At 38.1% G+C, this 25,460-nt stretch overlaps 1 protein-coding gene across 1 annotated transcript in view; it reads left to right on the top strand.

Annotated features, from left to right (window-relative positions):
* Positions 1-24,761, top strand: part of auh (AU RNA binding protein/enoyl-CoA hydratase) — a 37,775-nt gene extending 13,014 nt beyond the window's left edge. The window contains exons 6-10 of the mRNA XM_079448518.1: positions 952-1,008; positions 19,322-19,509; positions 19,725-19,775; positions 22,455-22,502; positions 22,745-24,761. Of these exons, the coding sequence (XP_079304644.1) occupies positions 952-1,008; positions 19,322-19,509; positions 19,725-19,775; positions 22,455-22,502; positions 22,745-22,822 (422 nt within the window). The 3' untranslated portion in view covers positions 22,823-24,761. The remainder of the gene's footprint in view (positions 1-951; positions 1,009-19,321; positions 19,510-19,724; positions 19,776-22,454; positions 22,503-22,744) is intronic.
* The last annotated feature ends 699 nt before the right edge of the window (positions 24,762-25,460 follow it).

The following is a 25,460-nucleotide window of genomic DNA, read 5'->3' as shown; positions in this document are numbered from 1 at the left end:
CACAACAGCACATTTAAAGGATTTTTGTATTACAAGTATAGCTTAAATGTTATTGTGATATTGCACATGAATAAGCAGAAAACGATCACATTACGCTGTCAGTTTACTCTCTAAACCTCACTGTCATCATAGCCTTCTGAAAAAAAGATAAAACTACATATACTCAATATAAGCATATAACATAATGTCTGTGTGAGAGAAAACGAAAGCATCACAAGTCGATCACTCTCTCCTATGGTGAGTAAACCCTATATTGAATTGAATCGTATCCTTCAAAGCACAATGGGTCTCATTCACTAATAATTGCGTACATTTTTCATATTTATACGCATATTTGAACCTCCCACAAAAACGTACGCTTGTGTATTCTTAACCTGTAAAATGTTCTTAACCTCGTCCTAATGTTATTTCACGTGCAGTGTGAAACGGGCGTTACACCGAATAACTTTCACTGCGGATGATAATTATGGAAGGAATTGTTAGGTATGTCAGGTAGTTATCTTGGAATGGATGTGGTTAAATATTTATCACCAGAGCTCAATGCAGTTACAGAAACTCAGGCAAGTGTTTGAGATGGTAACAACGCATGGTAACAATGTGGTAACTATAAATGCGAATATTGTGTGCCATTCTTGGGACATGAACCCATGATGTTACTAGTGTGCATGGTCTACCAGTTGAACTACAAATAACAGCATATCCATGAAACCAATGAATTCACCAAATACTTTGTGAACTACAAAGTGAAGAACAAAGTGTAACATTTATAAGGTAATCCTTTAAAAAAGTTTATCCTGCAAGAAAACTGAATGAATCTTGCTAATGACAATGTTATTATTGCTATGATAGCCCTTGATTTTTTTAAAGTGGGTACATATATTTCTTTCCTAAGAAAGATCAGCTCATCTAATACACGCTAATTGAGTATCAATACTTTGATCTGTTTTTCAGCCACCTCTGCTAAGATGGGACTGGTTGAGACAAAATTAGCCATCATTCCTGGAGCAGGTAGGAGTCTTTGTTTATACTTGTCGGCTTGAAATAAACTTTAAAGGTCCTTTTCTATAAATAGAAATTCACTTGTCCTCCTGAATATTTGTTTAAAGGCAACTATGTTCACAAGAAAGGGTCATTCCATGTCAACCAGAGGTCTTGTAGCATCACAATTTTATTTATACACTGAGATCTGTAAACTGTAAAATCTTGTGTCTAGCAATCCTTGTTTTATTTTATGCCAACGGTCTTCTCTAAACATATGCAGCTGCGCAGCTATAAAGTCAGACTCGTCTTCTCTGTACATATGTGAGCTTATAAAGTCAGGCGCATTTGCTGTATACAGTGCAAGCTTGCAGGCTCCTTATATTTGTTTACAACGTGATTTGCAGCATAGAGCAGTAAGAGTCACGCGATAACAGTGAAACAGCTCGATCATTGACAGGAAGATGGAAAGTTTATGCTTCATATAAAATAATAATGAACCACTAACTAAGCATCAGTTTTAAAGTATATAGCGAAAATCCAGAGGTCTTGTTTATTTGTGTAAGTGGGTACTTTATTATTAACAAAACAAATAACATAATAAATGTTAATACTTTATCTATTTAGTGCTTTTTACCATTTTAATTTAAAATCAGCTTTGCATGAAACATAATGACTATTAGCAAAACATTAAAGATATACAAGTAAAAACTAAAAAAGTGAAAACGCACAGAAAACAGCTACGCACACACATTCATACGCACCCACATGCATAAAACACAACTCCACATGCACATAACACAAAATACACACGCAGGCACATACCCACACACGCACACACAGCATGGTTATCACGGAGATGCCCATATTTAGGATAAAGGAGAGAGAAACACAAGTCAAATATAAGACTTTAAAACACTTTATTTTACGGAGCCCTTGTTACGCATGTTATTTGTCTTTACTACAGTATTTACTATACAGTGAGGGAAATAATTATTTGATCATGTTTATTCTTGGTCTTGCAGCGGAGTCATGGCATAGCCTTAGGTTTTGTGTGATGATGACATGGCTTTGTTTTGATATTGACCTGCCATGTGCTTTCTCGTGTCTCGTCTGTGTTTCCCGCCCTTTTGTATCGTTAGCCTTCCCATTAGTGTTTCATTACATACACCTGCCCCTTGTTAATTATCCTGTGTTTGTTCCCCTTTAAAGCATCCTCGTGGTCATTGTCCTGTGCTCGTTCATTGTACGTTGTATGCAGTATGCTTGGTATAATTCTATTGCTAGTGCTCGTACCGTGTGTTTTGGTGAGTTAGTCTAGTCTTGTCCTTAGCATTTATTTTCCCAGTCTAGTTAGTCCGTGTCCTGGTTGTCACTATTATTTATCTTGTCCTGTTTTACTCCCTCGTGGGTTTTTAAATAATTTATTTGCAAATTATGGTGGAAAATAAGTATTTAGTCACCTATGAAAAAGCAAGATTTCTGGCTCTTACTGAACTGTAACTTCTTTAAAAGGCTCCTAAGTCCTCCACTAGTTACCTTTTTTTTAATGGCACCAATTTCAACTTGTTATCAGTATAAAAGACACCGGTCCACAACCTCAAACAGTCAGACTCCAAACTCCACTATGGCCAAAACCAAAGAGCTGTCAAAGGACCCCAGAAACTAAATTGTAGACCTGCACCAGGCTGGGAAGACTAAATCTGTAATAGGTAAGCATCTTGGTGTGAAGAAATAAACTGTGGGAGCAATTATTAGAAAATGGAAGACATACAAGACCACTGATCATTTCCCTCAATCTGGGGCTCCACGCAAGATCTCACCCCGTTGGGTCAAAATGATCACAAGAACGGTGAGCAAAAATCCCAGAACCACACGGGGGGACCTAGTGAATGACCTGCAGAGAGCTGGGACCAAAGCAACAAAGGCTAGCATCAGTAACACACTACGCCTCCAGGGACTCATATCCTGCAGTGCCAGACTTGTCCCCCTGCTTAAGTCCGGGCCCGTCTGAAGTTTGCTAGAGAGCATTTGGATGATCCAGAAGAGGATTGGAAGAATGTCATATGGTCAGATGAAACCAAAATATTATTTTCTGGTTAAAACTCAACTTGTCATGTTTGGAGGAAAAAAAATGCTGTGTTGCACGATACCTACTGTGAAGCATGGGGGTGGAAACATCATGCTTTGGGGCTGTTTTTCTGCAAATGGACCAGGACGACTGATCCATGTAAAGGAAAGAATGAATGGGGCCATGTATCGTTACATTTTGAGTAAAATCCTCCTTCCATCAGCAAGGGCATTGAAGATGAAACGTGGCTGGGTCTTTCAGGATTACAATGCCCGGGCGGTGTGTTTGGGATCAATGAAGGAGTGGCTTCGTAAGAAGCATTTCAAGGTCCTGGAGTGGCCTACCCAGTCTCCAGATCTCAACCCCATAGAACATATTTGGAGGGAGTTGAAAATCCATGTTGCCCCAAAACATCACTGCTCTAGAGGAGATCTGCATGCAATGGGCCAATTTTTTATGCGAGGAAAAAAAACGAGTCGTCTTCTGTGGCGTGTGCTTGGTCACGTGACTTGCGGGGCTTGCGCAGTGTGGAGACCAACACTGAACTAGTGCCCAGAACAAAGGCCTAGTGGTTAGAGCATTGGGCTTGTGATCAGAAGGTTGCCTATTCGAATCTCATTGCCAGCAGGTCATGACGGAAGTGCCCTTGAGCAAGGCACCTTACCCCTGATTGCTCTGCAGTAATGTGCCACTGTAAAAAAAGATACTTGTAAATTGCTTTGGATTAAAGTGTCTGCCAAATGTAAAATAAATAATTCAGAAAGAATATGCAGATTAAAGTTATTTAAATTAATATCAAAGGACACCAGAAACTTAATTGTTCACATTAATTGATCGATCTGCAACATTTATAATTCAAAGTGACAACAACTGTCACAAATCCACATAATAAAAGTCACAATCTACTGCTGAAAAAAATAACTTATGATATTAAGATATTGATATGTTTTGCAGAATTTGGCGGAGGTAGCTAAAATTTCTTGGTATTTTAGACTATTGATGTTGTCTTCCAACCTGCAGATCTGTCCCACACCCCCATAGTGGATGTAACCCCTGACCATGATTTTTCCGCCACCAAACTTCACCGTTTTCTGGCTGAATCTCGGATCCATGCGGGCTCCAGTAGGTCTCCTGCAATATTTGTGGCGACTGTGGTGTAATTCAACAGAAAAATCCACCTTCTGCCACTTTTCCAGTGTCCATCCTTTTAGCAGGCTGTGGGCCTTGGCAAATGCCACACGGTTTTTCAATAGTCTTTTGTTTAGTGCTGGTGTCTGGGCACTGATTTGACCATGGACGCCATTTCGAGACAGAATCCGACAAACTGTTCTGGTTGACACAGGGACTTCAGGCTTAGGCATGTTTGCAGAGGTCTAGTTGCAGTTGATGTGAAGGTCTAGTGTACTGGGGTTCTTTTTATACACACCTGAGACCTAATTGATCCATTATTAGTCACAAGTGAAGCTCATATGACAAGGCGACAACACTTATGTCTTTGCAAAAATTTACTCAATGGCCTTTACCAAGCTGTGAATATTGGGATACTTTTTGACAGTTTCGTTTTGCACTGAAACATTATTACAAAAGCTGTTGGGATTAAAATTAGCCATTTCTTGTAAAAACTCTTGATTAGAAATATCTTCAGGTCTGCACTTCAGGTCAAAGCGACAAGACCTTTGTCAGGGACTGTATATCTCAGTTGAGAAATACTAATTTCAGCATCTTCTGTTATCTATGAGTGCATTTTCCTTGATATCAACCAAGTCGACTCAGTATACCCAGTTTATCGTATCGCACATCGCAATTTTTAACTCAATAATCGCAATGTGACATTTTCCTCAAATCGTGCAGCCCTAATTGAGATGAACTTGTTTTTATATGGACAAAATATTTATAGGTTGCAATGGTTATGACAGTTTTAATTACTATTGAAAAAAAAAACTAATGTCTCTAGGGTAATGACCATGACCATGAAAATTTTGTTTATTAATAAACACAAGTTTATCAACTAAATTTCCATGGACATGACATTATTGAACATAACCCTGACCCTTATGCCACAATGGTGAAATGTAACGAAAACTCACCTCAATTCTTATTTCTCTTTTAACCAGTTGCTAAAACAGACAAACTTGTTTTCATTTTCTGAGTTTAAAGATGCTCCTTTATTCTGCACAACAGTGCCAGCCAGTGAGAAAAGTATTTTGCATGGTACTGTGGTTGCAGGGGTGGCCAAATATTTGGATGACCTGACCACCACTCTAGACGAAACTCATCCATTCCAATACTGGGCTCAGCTCTATAATGATGTAAAGCATTGCTATGGTGATTTTCTTCCTCTGAATCCGAGTCTGAACCCAGCAGGAGGATTCTCTTCTTAGATGGCTCATGTTCCTCACAGGGTTGTGGGGTGTCTGCGCTGAATCATTCTTCTTGTATTTTCTCAAGGCTAGACTGCACCTGTTCTCCCTCTCCTCTTGATAGGCACTTCAAGTCCTTAAAACGTGGATCAAGTTCAGTAAACTTTAGTTTAGGCAAAATAAGTTTATTTATTTAGCATCAATTATAAAAGGTGACTCACTGTAAAATCCTTAAAAAATGTGTATTACATTTGTTCATTTTATGAAGCTTTTTTTTTATTCTTTAAAAATCTTTAGGCTGTATTTCTCACTAAGACCATTTAGGCTCTTTATTAGGTCTATGACAAACAATAATAATAATAATTACTATTGTAACGTTACTTACTTGCATGGTTCAAGAAGGTTCTGTAATTTGTGCATTTTGTCCCCCTCAGATGTAGTCAGCATGACTAACTTGTGTTTTTGTTGAGCCAGAGTTGTCTTAACAGCTTCTTCATTTCGTAAGAGATGGGTGATCATATCGAGTGACGAGTTCCACCTTGTTGAAACGTCTTGTATCAGTTGCTCTCTCTGTTGTCCCAGGGCAATTTGTTGTTGATTAAGTTCTTCTGTATTAGCAGGGCTGTGCTTAAAATGTATAACAATTTTGAGACACTTTGTCAATGTGTCAGTGAATCCACTTTCAAGTCAAGTCAACTTTATTTATATAGCGCTTTTACAATTTTCATTGTTACAAAGCAGCTGTACAAGAAAACATATCGGTGTTAAACTATTTGTCAACGAACCTTTTTCAGGGATGAAAACGAAATATAAACTAAATAAAAAGTCAGATATGATGACGAAGACTGTGACGAAATATAACTGACACTATAATCAATGATAAAATAAGACGAAATGTTAGGGAGGGATGAACGGAGAAGGGATCCAATCAGAACTACTTTTTTGGGGACAAGTTGGGAAGAAATCCAATCAGAGCGAATCTTTGAGGGTAGGTCGATCTATGCAGAAGCAGCAGAGCCATTTTAAAAAGCCACGGCCGATGAAGGCGCAACAGCTTAACAAACGCAGCGGCAGTTACACAAGAGGAGAACAAAGACGAGTTTGCAGAACTTTGCATGGTTTCGAGGACGTTTTCACAACAGTCAAGTTATTTACATTATATTCAGTCTTGGTTACACAGCTTTGGCTGATTTCAGTTGACTTCGCTTGTTAGCAACACGCTAACGTTTTGCAGTGCACCCGGTCCGAGGGCAATGCCATGTCTCACAAACAACAGAAATGTCAGAGCTAGGTCTTGGACGAAAACGAAGAACTGACATCTGGTCACACTTCACATATGGACAACAAGACCGTATGTAAACCGTGTGGAGCAAAAACCGCTGGGAAAAACACCACCAACTTGAAGCAACATTTACAGACAATACACGCAAAGGTTATTTTTTCAGATAAACCACCGTGTTTCTGCTTAACTTGGAATAAAATAGAAGCTAAAGGAAACCACCTCTAAACTGTATTGATTAGACGATTGTCTCACTGAATTAGTGAAAGGTTTCAGATGTCCAAAATATGTCTAAATCTAAATGGTGTGTTATTCAAAAGACTAAGACTAAATCAGAATTTGCTGTCAAAATTAACACTGAAACATTGACTATAAGCAAAACATATAAGGTTATTCAAGTAAAAACAAAAAAGGTGAAAACACAAAAGACAGACATAGACACACAGATTCAGACAGACAAGGCAAACTAATCAAAACGGTATGCAAACGGTGGCGAGGAATCCAAAACTCCATTGGAGAAAAAAAAACTCAGAGGGAAACCAGGCTTAACCAGGGGATTCCAGTTCCACTCTGGCAAAAACTTCAGCCTCTTCACAAGCTCGACAGTGCTAGCACAACAAGTCAAAATAAAAATAGAAATTAGAATTAAGATTATCATTAATAATCTAATAGCGCCTGAAAAATTTTAGTGAAGACAATGTTGAGTCGCCGTGTCCTTCTTTATCCAGCTCTATCATCTCAGCTTTTGTCAGTTCTGGGTATGAACTGCGTCCTGCCCGCTCTGGTTATCTTGGAACAATGAGACAAGACTGTCTGAGAGTAGAGTACTGTTCTGCACTCTTTTCCTGGACAGTGCGGGGAAGACTGTTCCAAAGTTTAGGTGTTAGATAAGTAACACGTTTCATGAGGCTTCGAGGAAATATAAAGTTGCGTATCATCAGCATGACAGTGAAAGCTTCATTCGTGACACTTTATTATATCTCTTAGAGGTAGCATATGTATAATGCGAAGAGCATAGGCCCCAAGACTGAGCCCTGTGGTACACCGTACTGGACTTGCGATTGCGTGATATTGTTTATAGCTACATATTGAAAACCGTCAGATAAATTCAATCTAAACCATTTCAAAGCTAATCCCTTAATGCTGATTTTCTTAATAGTCTATGTAGCGTGCTGTGGTCAATGGTGTCGAATGCAGCAACAATAAGGAGATACAGTGAGTTGAGACTACTTTTACTAGAATTTTAGAGATGAAAGGTAGATTTGATATGAGGTCTGTAGTTAACTAGTTCTCTAGGGTCGAGTTTTTTCTTTTGACAAGGGGCCTTATATCAGCCACATTTTATGCTTTAGGCACATGTCCTAGTGTCAGAGATGAGTTAATAATGCTAAAAAGAGGATCTATAATTTCTGGGAGCATCTCTTTCAGTAGATTTGTAGGTATATGGTCTAGCATGGATGTGTTGATTAAGATGATCTAATGATTTTATACAGTTCATCGTGATCTACGGTTGAAAATAATAGCAATATCTCCTTAGGGGCGCTGTAGTTAGTTGTTTATTCAGCGGGTTTCACTTCTGGTTGCATAGTTATAATTTTCACACTAATATCTTGGATTTTATATGGGAAATAGTTCTGGTGATATACAAAATCAGAAGTCCCTGATGATTTTCTTTTGTTAATTCAGCCACTGTGCCAAAATAAAAACCTAGAGTTGTGCTTGTTTTTTTACCTTGAAGTCAACTGAGCGTAATTATTTTACATAACGGAATTTGGAGAAATACGTGTTTTCAGTTAGGTGATGAAAATAAAAGCACAACAGTCAAGTATCACAAGTATAAGTCACTTTACAGTGGTAAAATACTTTTTTACAAACTAATAAAAAAAACATTTCCTAGTGTTGAAGTCTATAAATATACTGTCTGAAACCGTTTGAATAAAATAAAAATAAGGAAAATGGTGATGGGCACATTTAAAGAATGAGAGCTCTGTCAGGAGTGCTAAGAGCACTGCACCCCTACACAAAGACACTTAAGGACCACAACTAGTAAGTAGTGAAGCAGTTTTACATTGTTTATCATGGACTTAGTGTCCGAGCTTTTGATCATCCCTTGTATGTTATGTGATCGCATTCTGGTGGGGCCTCGCATGAGCAGCAGACCAGGGATAACTTATATTAAACAACTTTGCATGCTGTAGTTTACACAGGACTGACGAGAAATGTGCATTGATACTCCTTCATTTTTCATTTTAGGTGGTTTACTTTGATGAGGGAACTGTCTTTGTTAAGAGAGGGAGGGTTATAAGTGATTTTGTTGCAGCTAAAACATCAGCTAGCCACTATAAATCAACATTTTTCAGCAATAACAAAGTACATTTTCAGCGGTGATAAACAAGAGTTTATGAATAATAATTTAATGAAAAGCCAATTTTTCTTTTTAACTTTTTATCTATTCTTTAGATTTTCCCCTAAAACGTCCCAGCGTAATCATGAGTACTTACAGAATAGTATCGCACCCTTCAAATATCCACAGAGTCTTTAGTTTGATCACATTTATAAAAGACAAACATGCAAGTGTGTGGGGGAGGCAGAACTAAAGCATGTGCGCACACATTGCCTAGAAAACTACTCTTAGCCAGTTTTGTCTCATTGTTCCAAGGTTACTAGAGCAGGCAGGACGCAGTCCATGCCCAGACCTGACAAATGCTGTGATGATAAAGCTTGACAAAGGACGTGGCGACTCTACAAAACTATTAATGATAATCTTAAATAAATTTTTTATTTTGCCTTGTTGTGCAAGCACTGTCGAGCTTGTGCAGAGGCTGCAGTTTTGCCAGAGGGGAACTGGAATCCCCTGGTTTCCCTCTGAGGTTTTTTTCTCCTCCAATGGAGTTTTGGGTTCCTCGCCACCATTTGCATACTGTTTTGCACTGTTTGGGAAAAGCGCTATATAAATAAAGCTGACTTGACTTGACTAGAAAACTGTTTCACTTACAGCGTGTGGTTCAAGTCCAGAGTTTTTTAGCGTTGGGACCGCCGCTTCTTTAAGTTTTAAACAATCTCCAAATCCAGCATTATATCCACCGTTTATATCACATTAATCTCACAAATGTAGCAAACAAACAACACAGCTGAACTTTGCGAACATAGTGCTCTCTCTACTGCACACAAGTGAAAGTGACTTGTGCGAATGCTCTTTCTCCTGCTTTCCATGGTTGATGCGTGGGCGTGCTGGGTGCTTGGAGCTTTTCCTGGAGAATTGTCCAATAATGGACTAAGAAAAGTTGCGTAACGATTTTTCATGTTCGAAAAAAACTTTCCGAAACGTCATGTATCGAGCACAGAAATACTATAATCCGTCCAACTTGTTTTTGACAAGTTGACCATGTTAAGCATGAGAAGACAGCACGTTTAACATTGTATTGAACTCAGAATGTACGACACACCATTGCACCACACCTTTAACAAATAATACATTATTTATTTATTCTTTAATCAGATATTCTCAACAAGCACAGTGTGGGATTATTGTTTGTACAGTTTTCCATGCTATATATTTGTAACTCTGTATAAATCTCTATTTACATTTTTTAACAATAAAGTCCTGTATCTGCTGAGTAGGCTGTCAGTTTTTTTTATTTGGATGTTACCAAACTTATATCAGAAAAAAGTCATACTTTTTTAGGTGTTAATCAGTGATTTTAAATTTTATAATTATTAATTTTTCGCTCTGCCACAATCCCCAAAACGGTGTGCACACTGTTTAGTTCTCAATCCGACATGATTCATCTTGATTTCATTTTTTACATGACAAAAATGTTTGATGTGTGTATACTTTTTCCATGTATAATGGCTAAGGGCTGTATGGATAATAGATTAATAATTTTTAACCACTGTAAAGCTTTTTTGACATGACATTTTGGCATGGTCTTTTCACAGCTCTCTGTGAATAGTGTATTTTCTCTCAGATATTCTGTCTTGGATTGCGAGGCATGTAAAACAATAATCAATTTCTTCATTTCCTTGGAGCCTCTAACTCATTAAACTGTACAAAGTTAATGTCTGCTGGGATTGTGTATTCCTTCCAGGAACTCTTACACATGCTTACTCTCCAGTTTCTTGGCATGCAATGTGTGACACTTACCAGCCTCTGCTGCTGATTTCAAAACAACCCTGACCTAACCCCTGATACTGTTTCTGGTAATCTCTCTTCTCCTTTTTTGCTGTAAATGCACTGTAGTCAGCCAAAGTTTTCTCTCACTGATTGAGGACTTTTCAAGGATTTCCTTGAACTGATTGCAAAATCACGCCACTGAACATTGTTTGTTTTGCCATATTGCAAATATAAAAAGTTCTTGAGTTCAGGCTAAGGGATGCTCATTTGTCAAGTGTGATTTAAAAAGAAATATCTGGATTTAAATAATGTTGTTTGTGTGGAACCAGAGATGACGTATTGTATTCAAATTCAGAAGCGTGATAGCATTTGTGCACTTCCGGTTCAATCGCCCCAGTCAATGGATTGTTTTATAAGTTTTTGGTTAAATGCCTAAAATAAGGTCTGTGCTTAACAAAACCTTTACATTTTATTTGATGACATAAAACACATCAGTTGTAACCCGCACATGGTTTTTGAAGCTTAAGAGTTTCTTAAAAATGGCGGTTTCTAAAGCGAGTACATCCATCAAAAATCTCACAAATAATGTAACATAGACACAAATCTCAAAAAATGTGGATGGAGATTCACAGTGTTATTACTTACAAGGAAACACATTTTTAATCAAGTTTGAAAAAGTTTTCGGAGGCATGGTGGTGGTTACAATGATATCTAGCGACTGTATTGTAGTTTGTTTATAACATTGTTAGCTTTTTACTGTGATTGTTTTTAGGCTTTAAAAATAACAAATATTTTGTTAATTTGTAAACTTTGCAGCAGCTGTTAGACCTATTATTTTCGTTAATAATTATGTTAAATTACTAGCAGAATACTTGCCAAACGTTTAAAACTTCACCTTCCGGCCATTATATCTGAGGATCAAATAGGCTTTATACTAGATCGTCCGATGTCTTCGAAACATTCGCAGAACACCATCCTCGCACCCTTCTGGATATCTTCCAGAAATGGTTTTCTCACTGAATGCACGAAAACCTTTCGACCTGGTGATGGTGGATTACCAGCTCATAGTTTTACAAAAATTGGCATTGGTCCAAAATTAATTTCACGTATACAGTTACTTTATTCTGCACCTTTAAAATTCTGAAGAATCTCCTTACTCTTCTCCCTCTCGTGGCACCCGCCAGGGTTGCCCACTCTTGCTTGTCCTCTTTGCTTTAGCTATAACATCTCCTTAATGTCCTCCCTCCCGTTGCCCACTCTTGCTTCTCCTCTTTGCTTTAGCTACAACATCTCCTTAATTTCCTCCCTCCCATTGCACCCGCCAGTAAGGATCGATAATTGCTTTGGGATATTTGATCGGCTGTCTCTATAAAGGCCGATCCAGAAAAGCCGATCAGATGACGCAAAACTCGCTAGACAATTTTTTACGCGCTGCTAAAAATGGCTTCACCGCTCTGGCAATTGTACAAGGTGTGTGCAAAGACAATACATTAGCAATCTGCTATGTGTGTACCAAGCAAATTCCACGAGGCGGAAAGACAGCAAAACATTTTAACACAACCAACCTCATCAGACATTTGAAGGTTAGTCACATAAAGGAATATGAGGAGTTTTCATAATTAGCTAGCGCTAAGACAGCGCGAGACAGTTCAGCAACTCACGTGCCACTCACTCAGCTGTCGGTAACAGAGACGTTTCAAAGACAGCAACCCTACAGCAGGGACAGTAACTGTGTGTTCACACCAAGCGCGACTTGCGGTAATAAAACGCGCTATTCGCGAGTAGTTGGACGCTTGAACATTTGGATTGTACTCGCTTCATTCGTGTGTGAAATTTGCATCATGGGAGTGGCTTCTGCCAGGCGGCTCCCGTCTAATTGCGAAATGGCGGACATAAATGCCCTCTATAAATGCCCACAAAAAAGCAAAGTTATAGATACAGATATGGAAGATGTTACTTATTTGTATTTTTTGTTGCTGTGCACCTGTTGTCCTTCAAGTGTATTAGAAAAAACTGATGGCTGACTGACTCAAAACAAGAGTTTTTAGTTTAAAGTCTAAAGCTAAATTTAAAGATGCTTAGATGTTCTGTCTTTATTTTATTTTATATTCTACAGGAAAGTTGTATTTGTCAAGCCCTAAGCTGTTCCCAATAACCAAGCACAGGCTGATGTTTCTTGTAAATAAATACACAGTTGTCAATCCATGATAAATTGTCTTCTCTTAATTGTAATACGTAATGTACATATTGTGTAATAAATAATGCTACATGATAATTAGAAGGCTTCAAATAGACCCTGTAATCGGTGATCGGTATTGGGTGATACAGCTTCCAGTAATCTGTGATCGGCCCCAAAAATCCTGATCGGAGCACCCCTACCCGCCAGGGTTGCCCACTCTTGCTTCTCCTCTTTGCTTTAGCTATAGAGCCTCTCTCCATGGCTTTGAAAGTGACTTACTTTGGTATTTTCCGGGAACCATAGAGTAAGAAAGGAGCATTTTTTAGCATGTTCTCCCAGTGTCCGTGTGTGTTTACTCAGGGTACTCCGGTTTCCTCCCACAGCCCAAAGACATGCAGGTTAGGTTAGTTTTCAGTTACGTGATCCACCAAGCTGGCCAGCAAGAAAGGTGGTAAATTTTCCTTCTGTTTCAGGCCACGAATATTTAAATCACTTCTCAACCAAAGATATTAAAGAGCCCCTAATCCAGAAAAAGCACTTTAACATTTTTGTTTAAACTGACTTGATTAAGCCCTGCTCATGACTGCTGATGGACTCATCTGTCTCCCTCATCGAGTTTTACACTGTCCACCATTGTTTTCACGCTGGACTACTTACAGTGAGCTACAAGATTGTTTTGTAAACAAACAAGGTGTTTTGTTGTTGGATGCAAGGCTAAACATAAGTATTCATATACTCCCGACATCTGAGATGCTGAAGAAGCTGTGGATTAGTTTTATTTTTGGTATACACAACCCACAAGGTAGCTGGCGGCTCAAAGCTCATCCGACCTAACGGCGCTGGCATGCGGAGGGTGAGCTGAGGTGTCTCCAGATGCTAGCAGACCCTGGATTGATGGACTAACTGGCAGCAACAGAGGAAGAGACTGGGCTGCACGTTTGTTCATTCACTCTTAGAGAGCATGTTTTCAGTTTTATATATATTAAGCGTATGTCTTGTAACCTTTCACTTATAAAAGCAATTTTGAGCTGAAACTTCACAGACACATTCTGTGGACTGCTAAGATTTATGTTACATTTTACATAACTACTTTTAAGTTACAAACTACAAGTTTCAGGTACTTGCGATTTTTAATCACTAAAAACCGCCAGATTCCTGTTAGAGCCCTACTTCAGTGATGTTTACATCTACTACATCGTCTACATCGACGGCCGCAGTCCACAACACCAGCTAACCTCTTCCTGTAGTTCCTCTGAACCCTGAATTTTAAGTGTTTTATTTTATCTTACAAACTTAAAATTCTTTAAATATCTACTTAAGAAACACTATATTTTCTAAGATACCTAATGAAAAACAGTGGATGGTATTCATACTTTGAGATTTTGTTGGATACTATCTTGGCCTACTTGATCAGCTGAAGCCTGAGGATTTCCTAGTAGAGAATCTCAGCACACCATGCCACCCAAGAAGGACCAAAGCAGCAACCAAAGTAATGGAGAAGAGTTGGTGTCGCTTTCACAAATAAAGGATCTAATGAGTCAACAAAGGGATCTGTTCATGCAACTTCTACAGCAGCAAGAAAGTAACTTTAAGACTGTTGTGGAATTAATTGTGAACAATGTGAACACTCGGATTGACAAATTGATCAAGGAGACACAGGAGCTGAGAAGCAGCTTGCAATTCTCCCAGAAGGACATTGATGATCTAATGAAGAAAAATGATAAAACTGAGTCAGAAAGGACAATTGTTTGTGCTGAAACCAAAATAATACAGGCGCAATTGGTAGAGATGACTGAGAAAGCAGATTACTTGGAGGGTCAAACAAGAAGGAATAACCTTGTTGTGGATGGTATTCCTGAGGCCCAGAATGAAAGCTGGAAGGAGACTGAGGACAAAGTCAGGTATGTGATAAATGAGAAACTTCACCTGGACAGTAGCCAGATGGTGATTGAACGTGCACATAGGACTGGCAATCCATCCGGATATGCTGGAAAGAGACCTAGGCCTATCATGGTCAAATTCCTCAGATATAAAGATAAAATGGCTGTTTTGGGAAAGACTAAGGATCTTAAAGGCACCAACATCTATGTGAATGAGGACTATACTGAAGCCGTCAGGCAAAAGCGTAAGGCACTCATTCCATCCATGAAAGCTGCCAGAGAACGAGGTGACATAGCCTACATCCGACATGACAAGCTTATTGTCCATCCCCCTGCCCAAAAGCATAAGGATAGGAAAAGCACCAACAGCCAGGAGTTGGAGCCAAGAGCTGGAGCGAGAGACTAGTTCTCTGGTTTCCTTAACTTGAGCTCATATAGACTGAACTGATTTTAAAGAAAAAAAAAAAAAAAATTATAATTATGGATAGTAGGCCTATTGATGATAAACATCTCCTTTCTGTTTCAAAGGGTCTTGTTATGGCCCATTTGAATGTCTGCAGCATCAGAAATAAGGTATTTGAACTTAATAACCTAATTACAAAAAACAGCATTAATATCTTGGCAGTATCAGAGACTCATCTAGATGCTACTGTTCTTGATACTGAGGTTTCCATTGATGGCTATAATATTTTTAGAAGGGACAGGAATAAATATGGGGGTGGCATAGCATTATATATCAGAGATAACTTTCCGGCAACACTATGCTCTGAGTTTATCTCAGATGGTTTAGAAATGTTATGGGTTAAAGTGCATCTTCCTCACCTAAAGCCGGTGCTAATCGGTTGCTGCTATAGACCTCCTGGGGCTGATGAGCAATACCTGAATGATTTATGTGTGTTAATTGACAGAGTTACAGATGTGAATAATGATATTTTTTTACTTGGGGATATGAACATTGACTGGTTTGCGAAACAATGTCCAATGAAACAAAAGATAGTTTCATTGATTGCTGCTTGTAATCTTTCTCAGATGATCTCTCAACCAACCAGAGTCTTTACTAATAGTGCTGGACATATTTCTGCCACTTGCATAGATCATATTTATACAAATGTTCCTGAATCCTGCATTAAACCAGTTTCTCGATCTGTGGGTTTTAGTGACCATAATATCATAACAATTACCAGAAAAACAAAAATTCCAAAATGTAGAGTCAAGATAGTTCATAAAAGGATGTTTAAGAAATTTATTCCGGAGAGTTTTTTGGCAGATGTTGGTGGTATTGATTGGACTGATGTGTATGCTGCTGAGGAGCCTGAGGCTGCCTTAAATATATTTATGGAAAGATTTATGAAGATTGTTGATAGGCATGCCCCTATGAGAAAGTGTATTGTAAAAGGGAGAACAGCCCCATGGCTGAATGAAAGTATAATGAGCCTCATGAAGGAAAGAGACAAAGCCAAATCTATATTAGTAAAGACTGGATTGGTGGAGGACAGATTCATGTACTGTCAACTGAGAAACCAGGTTACTAAACTGAATAGATCGATGAAAAAATAATATTATATGAAGAGAATAAATGCTGTAAAGCAAGATGGTAAAGAGCTCTGGAAAACCCTTAATGAAATAATGGGGAGGCAAACATCTGGAGGGGCTTCCTTTGTGGAGTCAGAAGGCAAGTTTTTGACCAAACCATCTGATATAGCGAATTATTTTAATGATTTTTATATAAATAGGGTCCATGCACTAAGGCAGAATATGGACAATACTGATTCGAATTACCTAAAGCTCATAAAAAATCATGTGATGTTAGATAAGAGTTGCACTTTCCAGTTTAATAGTGTAGAGGAGCCGGAAGTTAGAAAGTTGTTGAAGTCTCTGCCCGACCACAGCTCAGTAGGTACTGACCTGATGGACAGTAAAGTACTTAGCCTGGCAGCTGACTATGTTTGCGGTCCATTATGTCAAATATTAAATGCATGCTTAATGAAAGGTGTTTTTCCCACTATTTGGAAAGAAGGTAAAATTATTCCCATACCTAAAGATGGCAGGCTAGCACTTACTGGGAAGAACAGTAGACCTATTACTATTCTCCCAGTTCTTAGTAAGCTGATGGAGAGAATAGTTCACTCACAAGTAAAGGAATACTTTGAATGTAATGGTTTGAACACAGATTTCCAACATGCTTATAGACATAACCATTCAACTTGTTCTGCCCTTACAGTAATGACAGATGACTGGCTCAAGGAAATGGATAATTTAAAAATGACTGGTGCTGTATTACTTGATTTTAGTGCGGCATTTGATGTCATAGATCACAATCTACTCATTAGTAAACTAGAATGCTATGGATTTAGTCCAACTGCCATTCATTTTATGAAGAGTTATCTCACATGTAGGACGCAAAGGGTTTATTACACTGGCAGCTGGTCTCACTCTAAGGTCTTGGACTGTGGGGTCCCGCAAGGGAGCTGCCTGGGACCTCTTTTATATGCCATCTTCACTAATGATTTACCATCTGTTTTATGTAAAGCAACTGTACAAATGTATGCTGATGATTCCACATTGTATTATGCTGCAAAAACTGTCAGTGAACTGGATTATGTTTTATCAGCTGAGTTAAAAATGGTTTCTGATTGGATAAAACGAAATAAGTTGGTGCTGAATGTTTCAAAAACCAAATCAATTATCTTGGGATCGAGTCATAAATTGTCATTTACACCAAAGATGAGTTTGAATTTGTCTGGGGAACCTATAGAACAGGTAGATAAAGTAAAATTACTCGGCACAATAGTGGATAGTAAGCTGTCATGGGTAGAACATATTGATATCATAGTGAAGAAGATGGGTAGTGGAATCTCTATGGTGAGGAAATGTCTTAGTTATGTCCCTACACACATTGTGGAGCAGGTGGCTAAATCTTTAATTTTATGTCATTTAGATTATTGTGCCCCTGTGTGGTCATCTATATCTAAAGGTCAACTAAGAAAATTACAAACAACCCAAAATAGAGCTGCCAGGTTAGTATTACATTGTCCGATTAGAACAAACATTATAAGTATGCACTGTCAGCTCTCATGGTTAATGGTGGAGAAAAGGCTTGTTTTTAATACAACTAAGTTTTTTAGAAATATTGTCTATTCTTCCGAACCAGTTTTTTTATATAACCAAATTGTTAGGTGTGATCAGTTACATTCTCATGTGACTAGGTCTGCGGATGATGGCCTGGTGATGTTACCACGGCCAAAATCCAATGCTTTAAAGAGAACTGTTATTTATCGTGCCATCAGTCATTGGAATAACTGCCCATTGAATATACGTAAAATGAATGGCAAAGACTCTTTTAGGTACCATCTAAGAATGTACTATTTAAATTGTGAATAAGGACATATTTTGTAATATTAATTCAGACTAATTTATGATGATGTGGTAATGATGTCTATAATATTATAATGTTACACTGTTGTACATTAACATTGTTATGTGATTTCTTTTTTTGTTGTGGACCCCAGGAAGACTAGCTTGTTCACTTTGGTGACAGCTAATGGGGATCCTTTTTACAATAAACAATAAACAATAAACTTTGTGGGTAATCTCTTGCTCTATACTAACAACAGGGTTATATTAATGTACCCACCAGATCCCTACATTTTGCAAACGAATAAAAGTGCAAATGGATTTTCTAGTTATTGCATTTTTAGTTTATTTACTGCACATGTATATCTAAAATTGTATTTGGTTCTGATTTGTAGCTAAAATACAATGATTAATATATCCATTGTGTACATCCGATGAGGTGATCACTACAAATACAAGTGTATATTGATAGCTGCCCTCGTTTCCCCTCACTGGATTATGGCACATAAATTCCTGATTTCTTGGTTTTCTTTTTTGGATGGGATTCTGTAGAAGCATAACTCAGGCCTTTCTCCCCAACGATATGTGAATTCTAGAGCACAACAACTATTCCTTATTTAAGATAAACGATTGAAATCACACACTTTTAATGTGACTGAGTGGCAGATAGCCTTCTTTTGCCGGTCAGTGGGGCGTTCCCCTAAATGTGACAACACATTTTCCGAGAAACTCGAAATTGCCCCCCCCCAAGGGAAGACTGATTTGTGTATAAATTAACTGGTTCCTGCCATGAATATAGGATGATGCTGGAATGGCCCTAAGAAATAAATAAATCATAAAATATTTAATTGCTCTGGTTTAGGATTATTTTGACAAAAATACAGACTAACTAGAAAATGAATACATAAATTACAATTGTTGTTATTATTACGTCAGTTTTAATCCATCTGGAAAAACATTTGTATCTGTTTCATGACTGTGACTTTCCAAATCATTTAGTTTTGGTCCTAATGTTGACACTTTGACAAGCCCTAGATTACTTATCCTAAAAAGCCTTTTTGATATGTATGTATTAGATGTTGTTTGTTTTCTCTCTTTGTCTGTAGGGGGAACCCAGCGTCTACCACGAACTGTTGGAGTGTCTGTAGCTAAAGAACTGATATTTGCTGCACGGGTGCTGGATGGTGTGGAAGCTCAGAGTCTTGGTCTGGTGAATCATGCTGTGGAGCAAAATAAGAGTGGAGATGCTGCATATCTACGAGCTCTGGATCTAGCCCGTGAATTCAACCCTCAGGTATCTATAAAATGCCAGTCATAAAGCAAGCATGCACAAGCAGAATGTTCAGTCTCAAACTCTGCAGTAACACAACTTGATATGTAGATACCAATTATCTTATAAATTAATTAATTACTAATAATGTTTTCTGAATATTGCTAGGTTTATTTGAATTATAATAGGATCAAGGAGAACCTTACTCATGACAAAACATTGTGATTGCTTTTTACCAGGGACCAATTGCAATCAGAATGGCAAAGCTAGCAATCAACCAGGGCATAGAGGTATGGTTACATATTTTACTTTGTTGTCTTTCTTTAGTAAAATGTCCTGGGGCCTCATTTATAAAACTTTGCGTAGGATTTGCGTCAGAAGTGGCATTCGGATGAAACATAGAACGTGCGTAAGCAGAGAATTATTCAGATTTATAAAACCTTGCGCACGCACACCCGACGCAGTTTACCCTTAATAAATCACAATCAATTCTAAATGTAGCGCAGCTTTTGCGGCTTCATGTCACGCCCATAGTTGCCCATAAATAGTCTGTGAAATGCCCACAAGTTAATATTTATCGATTGCGAAATCATGGCAAACACAGAGAGGAAATAAAAAAACGTAACTTCACTCAATGTGAAGTAGAAGTTATCGTTGGCGAGGTGGAAAAGAGGAGAAAAATTTAGTTTGGAGGGCACAGTGTGGGCATTACTAATGCCAAAAATGCACTTGAGTGGCAAAAGGTTGTAGACGCGGTAAATGCTGTAGCCTCACAACCTCGTCTAGCGCTCCATAGCCAGATTGTGTCTGCCACAGGTGGTGGAAATGGGAAATAGTTCAGTGCAAATTTAATTTCTTGCAGCTTTCTGAATGGTTGAGACTAGAGGCCTTCTTGGGTCCAAAGATCTTTACCCGACCTGAAATGACCCGAATCACTTTTTACCCGAACCCGAGACAGACCCGATAACGTCTTTATTTTAAAGCCCCGACCCGAGACAGACCCCATAACGTTAGACCAGAGTCCGACCCATCGTATATATTTTTTAAACCCGACTAGACCTGAATGTAAACCGACGTTTATTAATGAAATTGATATGGCAATGAACACGTTTATCCTCTTGTTTTGCTCTGGCAAATTGCGCAAACTGAGGCTAAATGGGTTGTGCCAGTTTTAGCTGAATCAAATCCAAATAAGTAGGTATGACGACATGGCAACCACTCGCGCGAACATTCTGTCTCAACAATGTGTTCCAAACCGCGTAGTACTGAAATGTGCGCGTCTTTTAATATCTACTTCTGGTCGCCTGGTGGAAGTATGTTTTTCCTGAATACGATGGTAACTACATCGAGTGCAAACCCCTGCAGCGTTGGAAACTTCGGGATTTCAATTCTAAGGTAATTTCAGATCACCGCGACTTTCGGAAGATTTGCGTGGCTTTCAACCGATCGGCTGAGGGTTGGAGGAGAGTTGGTAACTACACGCACACACACAAGCGACGCGCTGTTATTGTACAGGATAGTTCGGGTCTTCCTCGGGTCAATTAAGCAAAACAATTTTTTACTTTATATTACCCGAGACCCGAAGACACTAATAATATACCCGACCCGTGTCCGAAGCTCCGGTGAATCTTGTAAACCCGAACCCTCTCGGGCCGGACCTTTCGGATCTAAGTGGACCCGTGAAGACCTCTAGTTGAGACATACGTGATACGTTATTTTATCAAAAATAAAACAAACTAAAGGCATATGCATGAATACTATGATTCCGTAGCTGATGAAGAAATTTTTACTATGAAAACAACTTTTCCCAGTGGACAATTAATACATCTATCTATTTATCTATCTGTCTATCTTATTGCATCTATCTGCTCCGCGAGACGGACACATTGACGAGAATATCAGTTTTGTACATTATTTTGTTATTATTGCATAACATGCCAAGATTATTGCAGAACATATTTCACTTTTCTTTTTGCAAATATGTGTTAATTTGTATTTCTGTTGTAATTTTCGTTTGATTTTGTTTGTTTTGCACTGCAGATCGATCAAACGGCTGTTTGTGTAAGCTGTTAATTGTAAGACTTGCTGTGTGAAGTCTTTGTGTTATTTATGAGAGGCAGTATTGCCATTTCTTTTACACAACGGTCTACAGTTTCACACACTTTTACATGTTTCATCCATCTGCCGACGGTGTCGGCATTTCTCATTTCACCAGTTTTTGTGCGTACGCCTGGGTCAGAGCTTGCGTGAAGGACCGCACATTTTCCCGACAAGTTTGCTCTTTATAAATACCAATTATTGTGTAGAGAGCGGCGTACGCCTTCTTTTGTGCGTACGCAACGCTTATAAACGAGGCCCCAGGTCATTAAGACCAAGAACTTGATCTGAACTCTGCCAAGCGTGGTCCCAAGCCGATTAAGAGTACAGTCAAGACAGATTCTGTTCACCAATTACCTCTAAAACCAGTCTGGTTGCAACTAAGGATGCCTTCTTCAATCAATTTCGATGTACACTTCATATCATTCAGCTAAATTTGCCTTTATTTTTGGTGGATTTTAATGCCCGAATTAGAAGAAACACTGCAGATTTGGTCATTGCTTTATCAATGACAACAGTCTGCACCTGGATATTGCTTTTAAAGGTTACAAACTCTCTATCTGCATCCTACACCATTTTGTTAAGATGCATTGGACTGATTGTGAAAGCTAAAATAATATTTTTAGTGTCATAAACAAAATAGATAATTCACTTCCTCGTCTTGTGTTTTCACTGTCATTAATTAAGTTAAATTGTTAACATGGAAAATGGTTAAACTTTTTGTTCCTGCATGTTGAAAAAATGTGAAGTGTGTTGATTAGATGCACAATATAAATTTTGCATACTTACATTAGATGAAAAAATTGGTTCATATCTAATTCCTTAAGTGTCTTCTAAAACTACATGTAAAACATGCAGTGTTTATGTTACAGGTGGATTTAACGACAGGATTAGCTATTGAAGAGGCATGTTATGCTCAGGTATTCCTACAGTATTATTATTTCAATTATTTGAATATGAATTAGTTACTGACTAAAATATTCTACTATAGTTTCAGGTGACACATTACTTTCTATAATTACATCTGTCAGTCATTTCAAGTGTTAATAAAATGCAGGTCACGATCAGACTGGTGGCCTAGATCGTTCAGAACAACAATATATTAAGCTCTAAGGAGAGCTCAACCAATATATCACTGATATAGTTCTTTGTTGTCTTCTAGGTGATTCCAACGAAAGACAGACTGGAAGGTTTGGCGGCATTTAAAGAGAAACGTCTTCCTCGTTATAAGGGCGAGTAACACTGGCCTATCAAACACAATTATGAACTGCTGCCTTCCAAATTGCCTTCACTGTCATCAAGTGTTGTAAAGAATGTTACCTACCTTAAATAGTTGGATTATTTCCAGACCATTGGAGCTTGGTGATGGTAAAACCTGTAAGAAATTCAGCTAAAATCTATGAATAGCCAGCTTTAAAGGTGAATAATGTCCCCTTGTCTGAGGATCATCATGTTCCAAAAGCCCAGTTTCAAAGCTTTCTACTTCAACTATCTTTTCACAGTATATTGTTTTCTTTGCTGATCTTTAACATTAGCGTGATCTGAAAATCTTTACATTTCTTTTTTATTTGTCAGTACATAACATCATTTTATTTATTGTTCACCTCGTTTGAATAATAATACAAAATATAAACTAACATGAGATGACAAAAAATTATTCTGATATATATTGTTATATTTATGCCAAACTTACTACACGGCACATGAATTAACACTGATATTATGTATATTATGTAGTGATATGTACACACAAGCATGAGCTTCAAGGTGTATAGAAATGACCACTGAAAACTATTTTACAAGGATTAAAAAAACTGTTGTAATGTAGTACAGTATTTGTAGTTAATGCAATAAAACCTTAAAACCTACGCAAACTCAGCCCTAAAATCTCATATAAAAGCCACACTTAAAAAACACAATTAAAGATAAACCACTTGATAATACAGATGTAAACATGATCTCACTTCCTGACTCATTTGAGCCAACAATGGCCTGCCTTGAGCATTTACTGTTATCTTAGAGCTACATCCTGTTCTTCACAGGTTAGATATATGTTACTTATTAATGATGATTAAGTTATTAAAGTTGTACTTTATTAAAAAATAGACACATTAGATGACACTGCAAATACACATTATTTAAATGTATTTTATATGTAATGTATGTATTAAATTGTATGATTAAACATTGTAGCTCTATTAATAAAGTCATGTTTAACAACATAGCAGCTGCATCGCTACATGACATACCAGAACCAGCCACACTGAAGCATTCAGCTCCTTCTAATACTGCATTATTTTATCAAAAAGAGCCACGCAATGTAATCGGGTGTATTTATAGGACTCACCAGCCCCACCTCCGCTTTAGAGATGACAACTGTAGCAAATTCGTCGAATGTTACCACTGCCTCAATGTACTATGCTTCATGTTTTAATAATTTTAAGCTCTTCACTGTCTACACTCTCATACATAACAAGATATATCAAGATATGTGACTGCGGGCCAGTTTTATGTCATCATCCCAGTAGATGTTGCTGTCCAACTTCATATGGTGAGGAACATAAAGTTGTCTATAGTGGTCTTGGTCCACTGCAAATTAATTTAGACACTGCTCTTTTGCAGTATGCGGTGTCAAATGACACAAAAGTATTAAAACCTCAGTTTAAAGGCAAGGCAAGTTTATTTATACACAATGGTAATTCAAAGTGCTTTAGAAAAAGAAGCAAAAAATGTGTGTGTCCTGAAGGGATATAAGCATCTGGAATACAGAGGCAGTTCTGTACAAGCTGAGCATGACAGCCTCAGACGTTTCGCAATAACCTACATCTGTTGTCACTGTGCATGTACATTTTAGAGATGTGTTGTGAATCCCCTGGTTAGGCCTGGTTTCCCTCTGAGGTTTTTTTTCTCCTCCAATGGAGTTTTGGGTTCCTCGCCACCGTTTGCATACTGTTTTGCACTGTTTGCCTGGCCGGGGGGGCTGCTAGAATTTGATAGTCTTATTTAATTAACACTGCATATAGGAATTTATTGCGTGTCTGATATTTGACCTGTGTTTTGACTTCCATAACCTTTTATGTTTTACTTATAGTCAATGTTTTTTTGTACAGCTGCTTTGTAACAAAAACAATTATAAAAAGCGCTATATAAATAAAGCTGACTTGACTTGACTTAATATTAACAAGATGCGCCACTACCTTAACAAGTAATGGCGAGGAATGCAACGCTCATTATGGCTGCTCTAGCAAAAAAAGTCCTTCCAATCGTCAATCAATAAAGATTGGAGCGGGGCTCTCATAAGGTTTGTGATGAGGTCACATCAATAAAGGTGATTTATTTTTTACCCCAACATAAGCTTAGCAAACCAAAGTTATGATACAGTTCAAGTCATGGTTTAGTATTGACTTGAAATATGCTGTTTAATTGTGATTTTTGCAAGCTATTTTAGAAATATCTGTCTTCCCCCATTTAAGTAGACTGTGGACTTGTTCTGACCTTAATAGCTGCCGAGAGGCGTTGCAAACATGGTCGCCGAGTGGCACGGCTTATGTAAACAGACTTTGATACAACTCTGAACAACACCTCCCATAATTCTGCTCAGCACTTATTAACCCTTATTACATTCAGCTGCTTCTTGTCAGGTTACCCATTGCTTATTTAAAGTCCCACTGAAACGCCTTGGAAGGCACAGCATTACTTAGTGTTTACATAATTTCAACTGAAAAATGCAGAGAGCACCAGACATAGGGGAGAGGGGAGCACTGAGGAGAGCACTGCCCCCTTATAAAATAACCAATAGGGTTTAATTTACAACACAGTCAGCCTGGCAAAGCTGCATTTTACACCAAGCCACAGTGGTATGAAAGTATATTAAAAAT

This window comes from Barbatula barbatula (genome assembly GCF_947034865.1).
Source record: "Barbatula barbatula genome assembly, chromosome: 24".
Classification (NCBI taxonomy): domain Eukaryota; kingdom Metazoa; phylum Chordata; class Actinopteri; order Cypriniformes; family Nemacheilidae; genus Barbatula; species Barbatula barbatula.
This window is presented reverse-complemented; position numbering and strand designations above follow the sequence as displayed.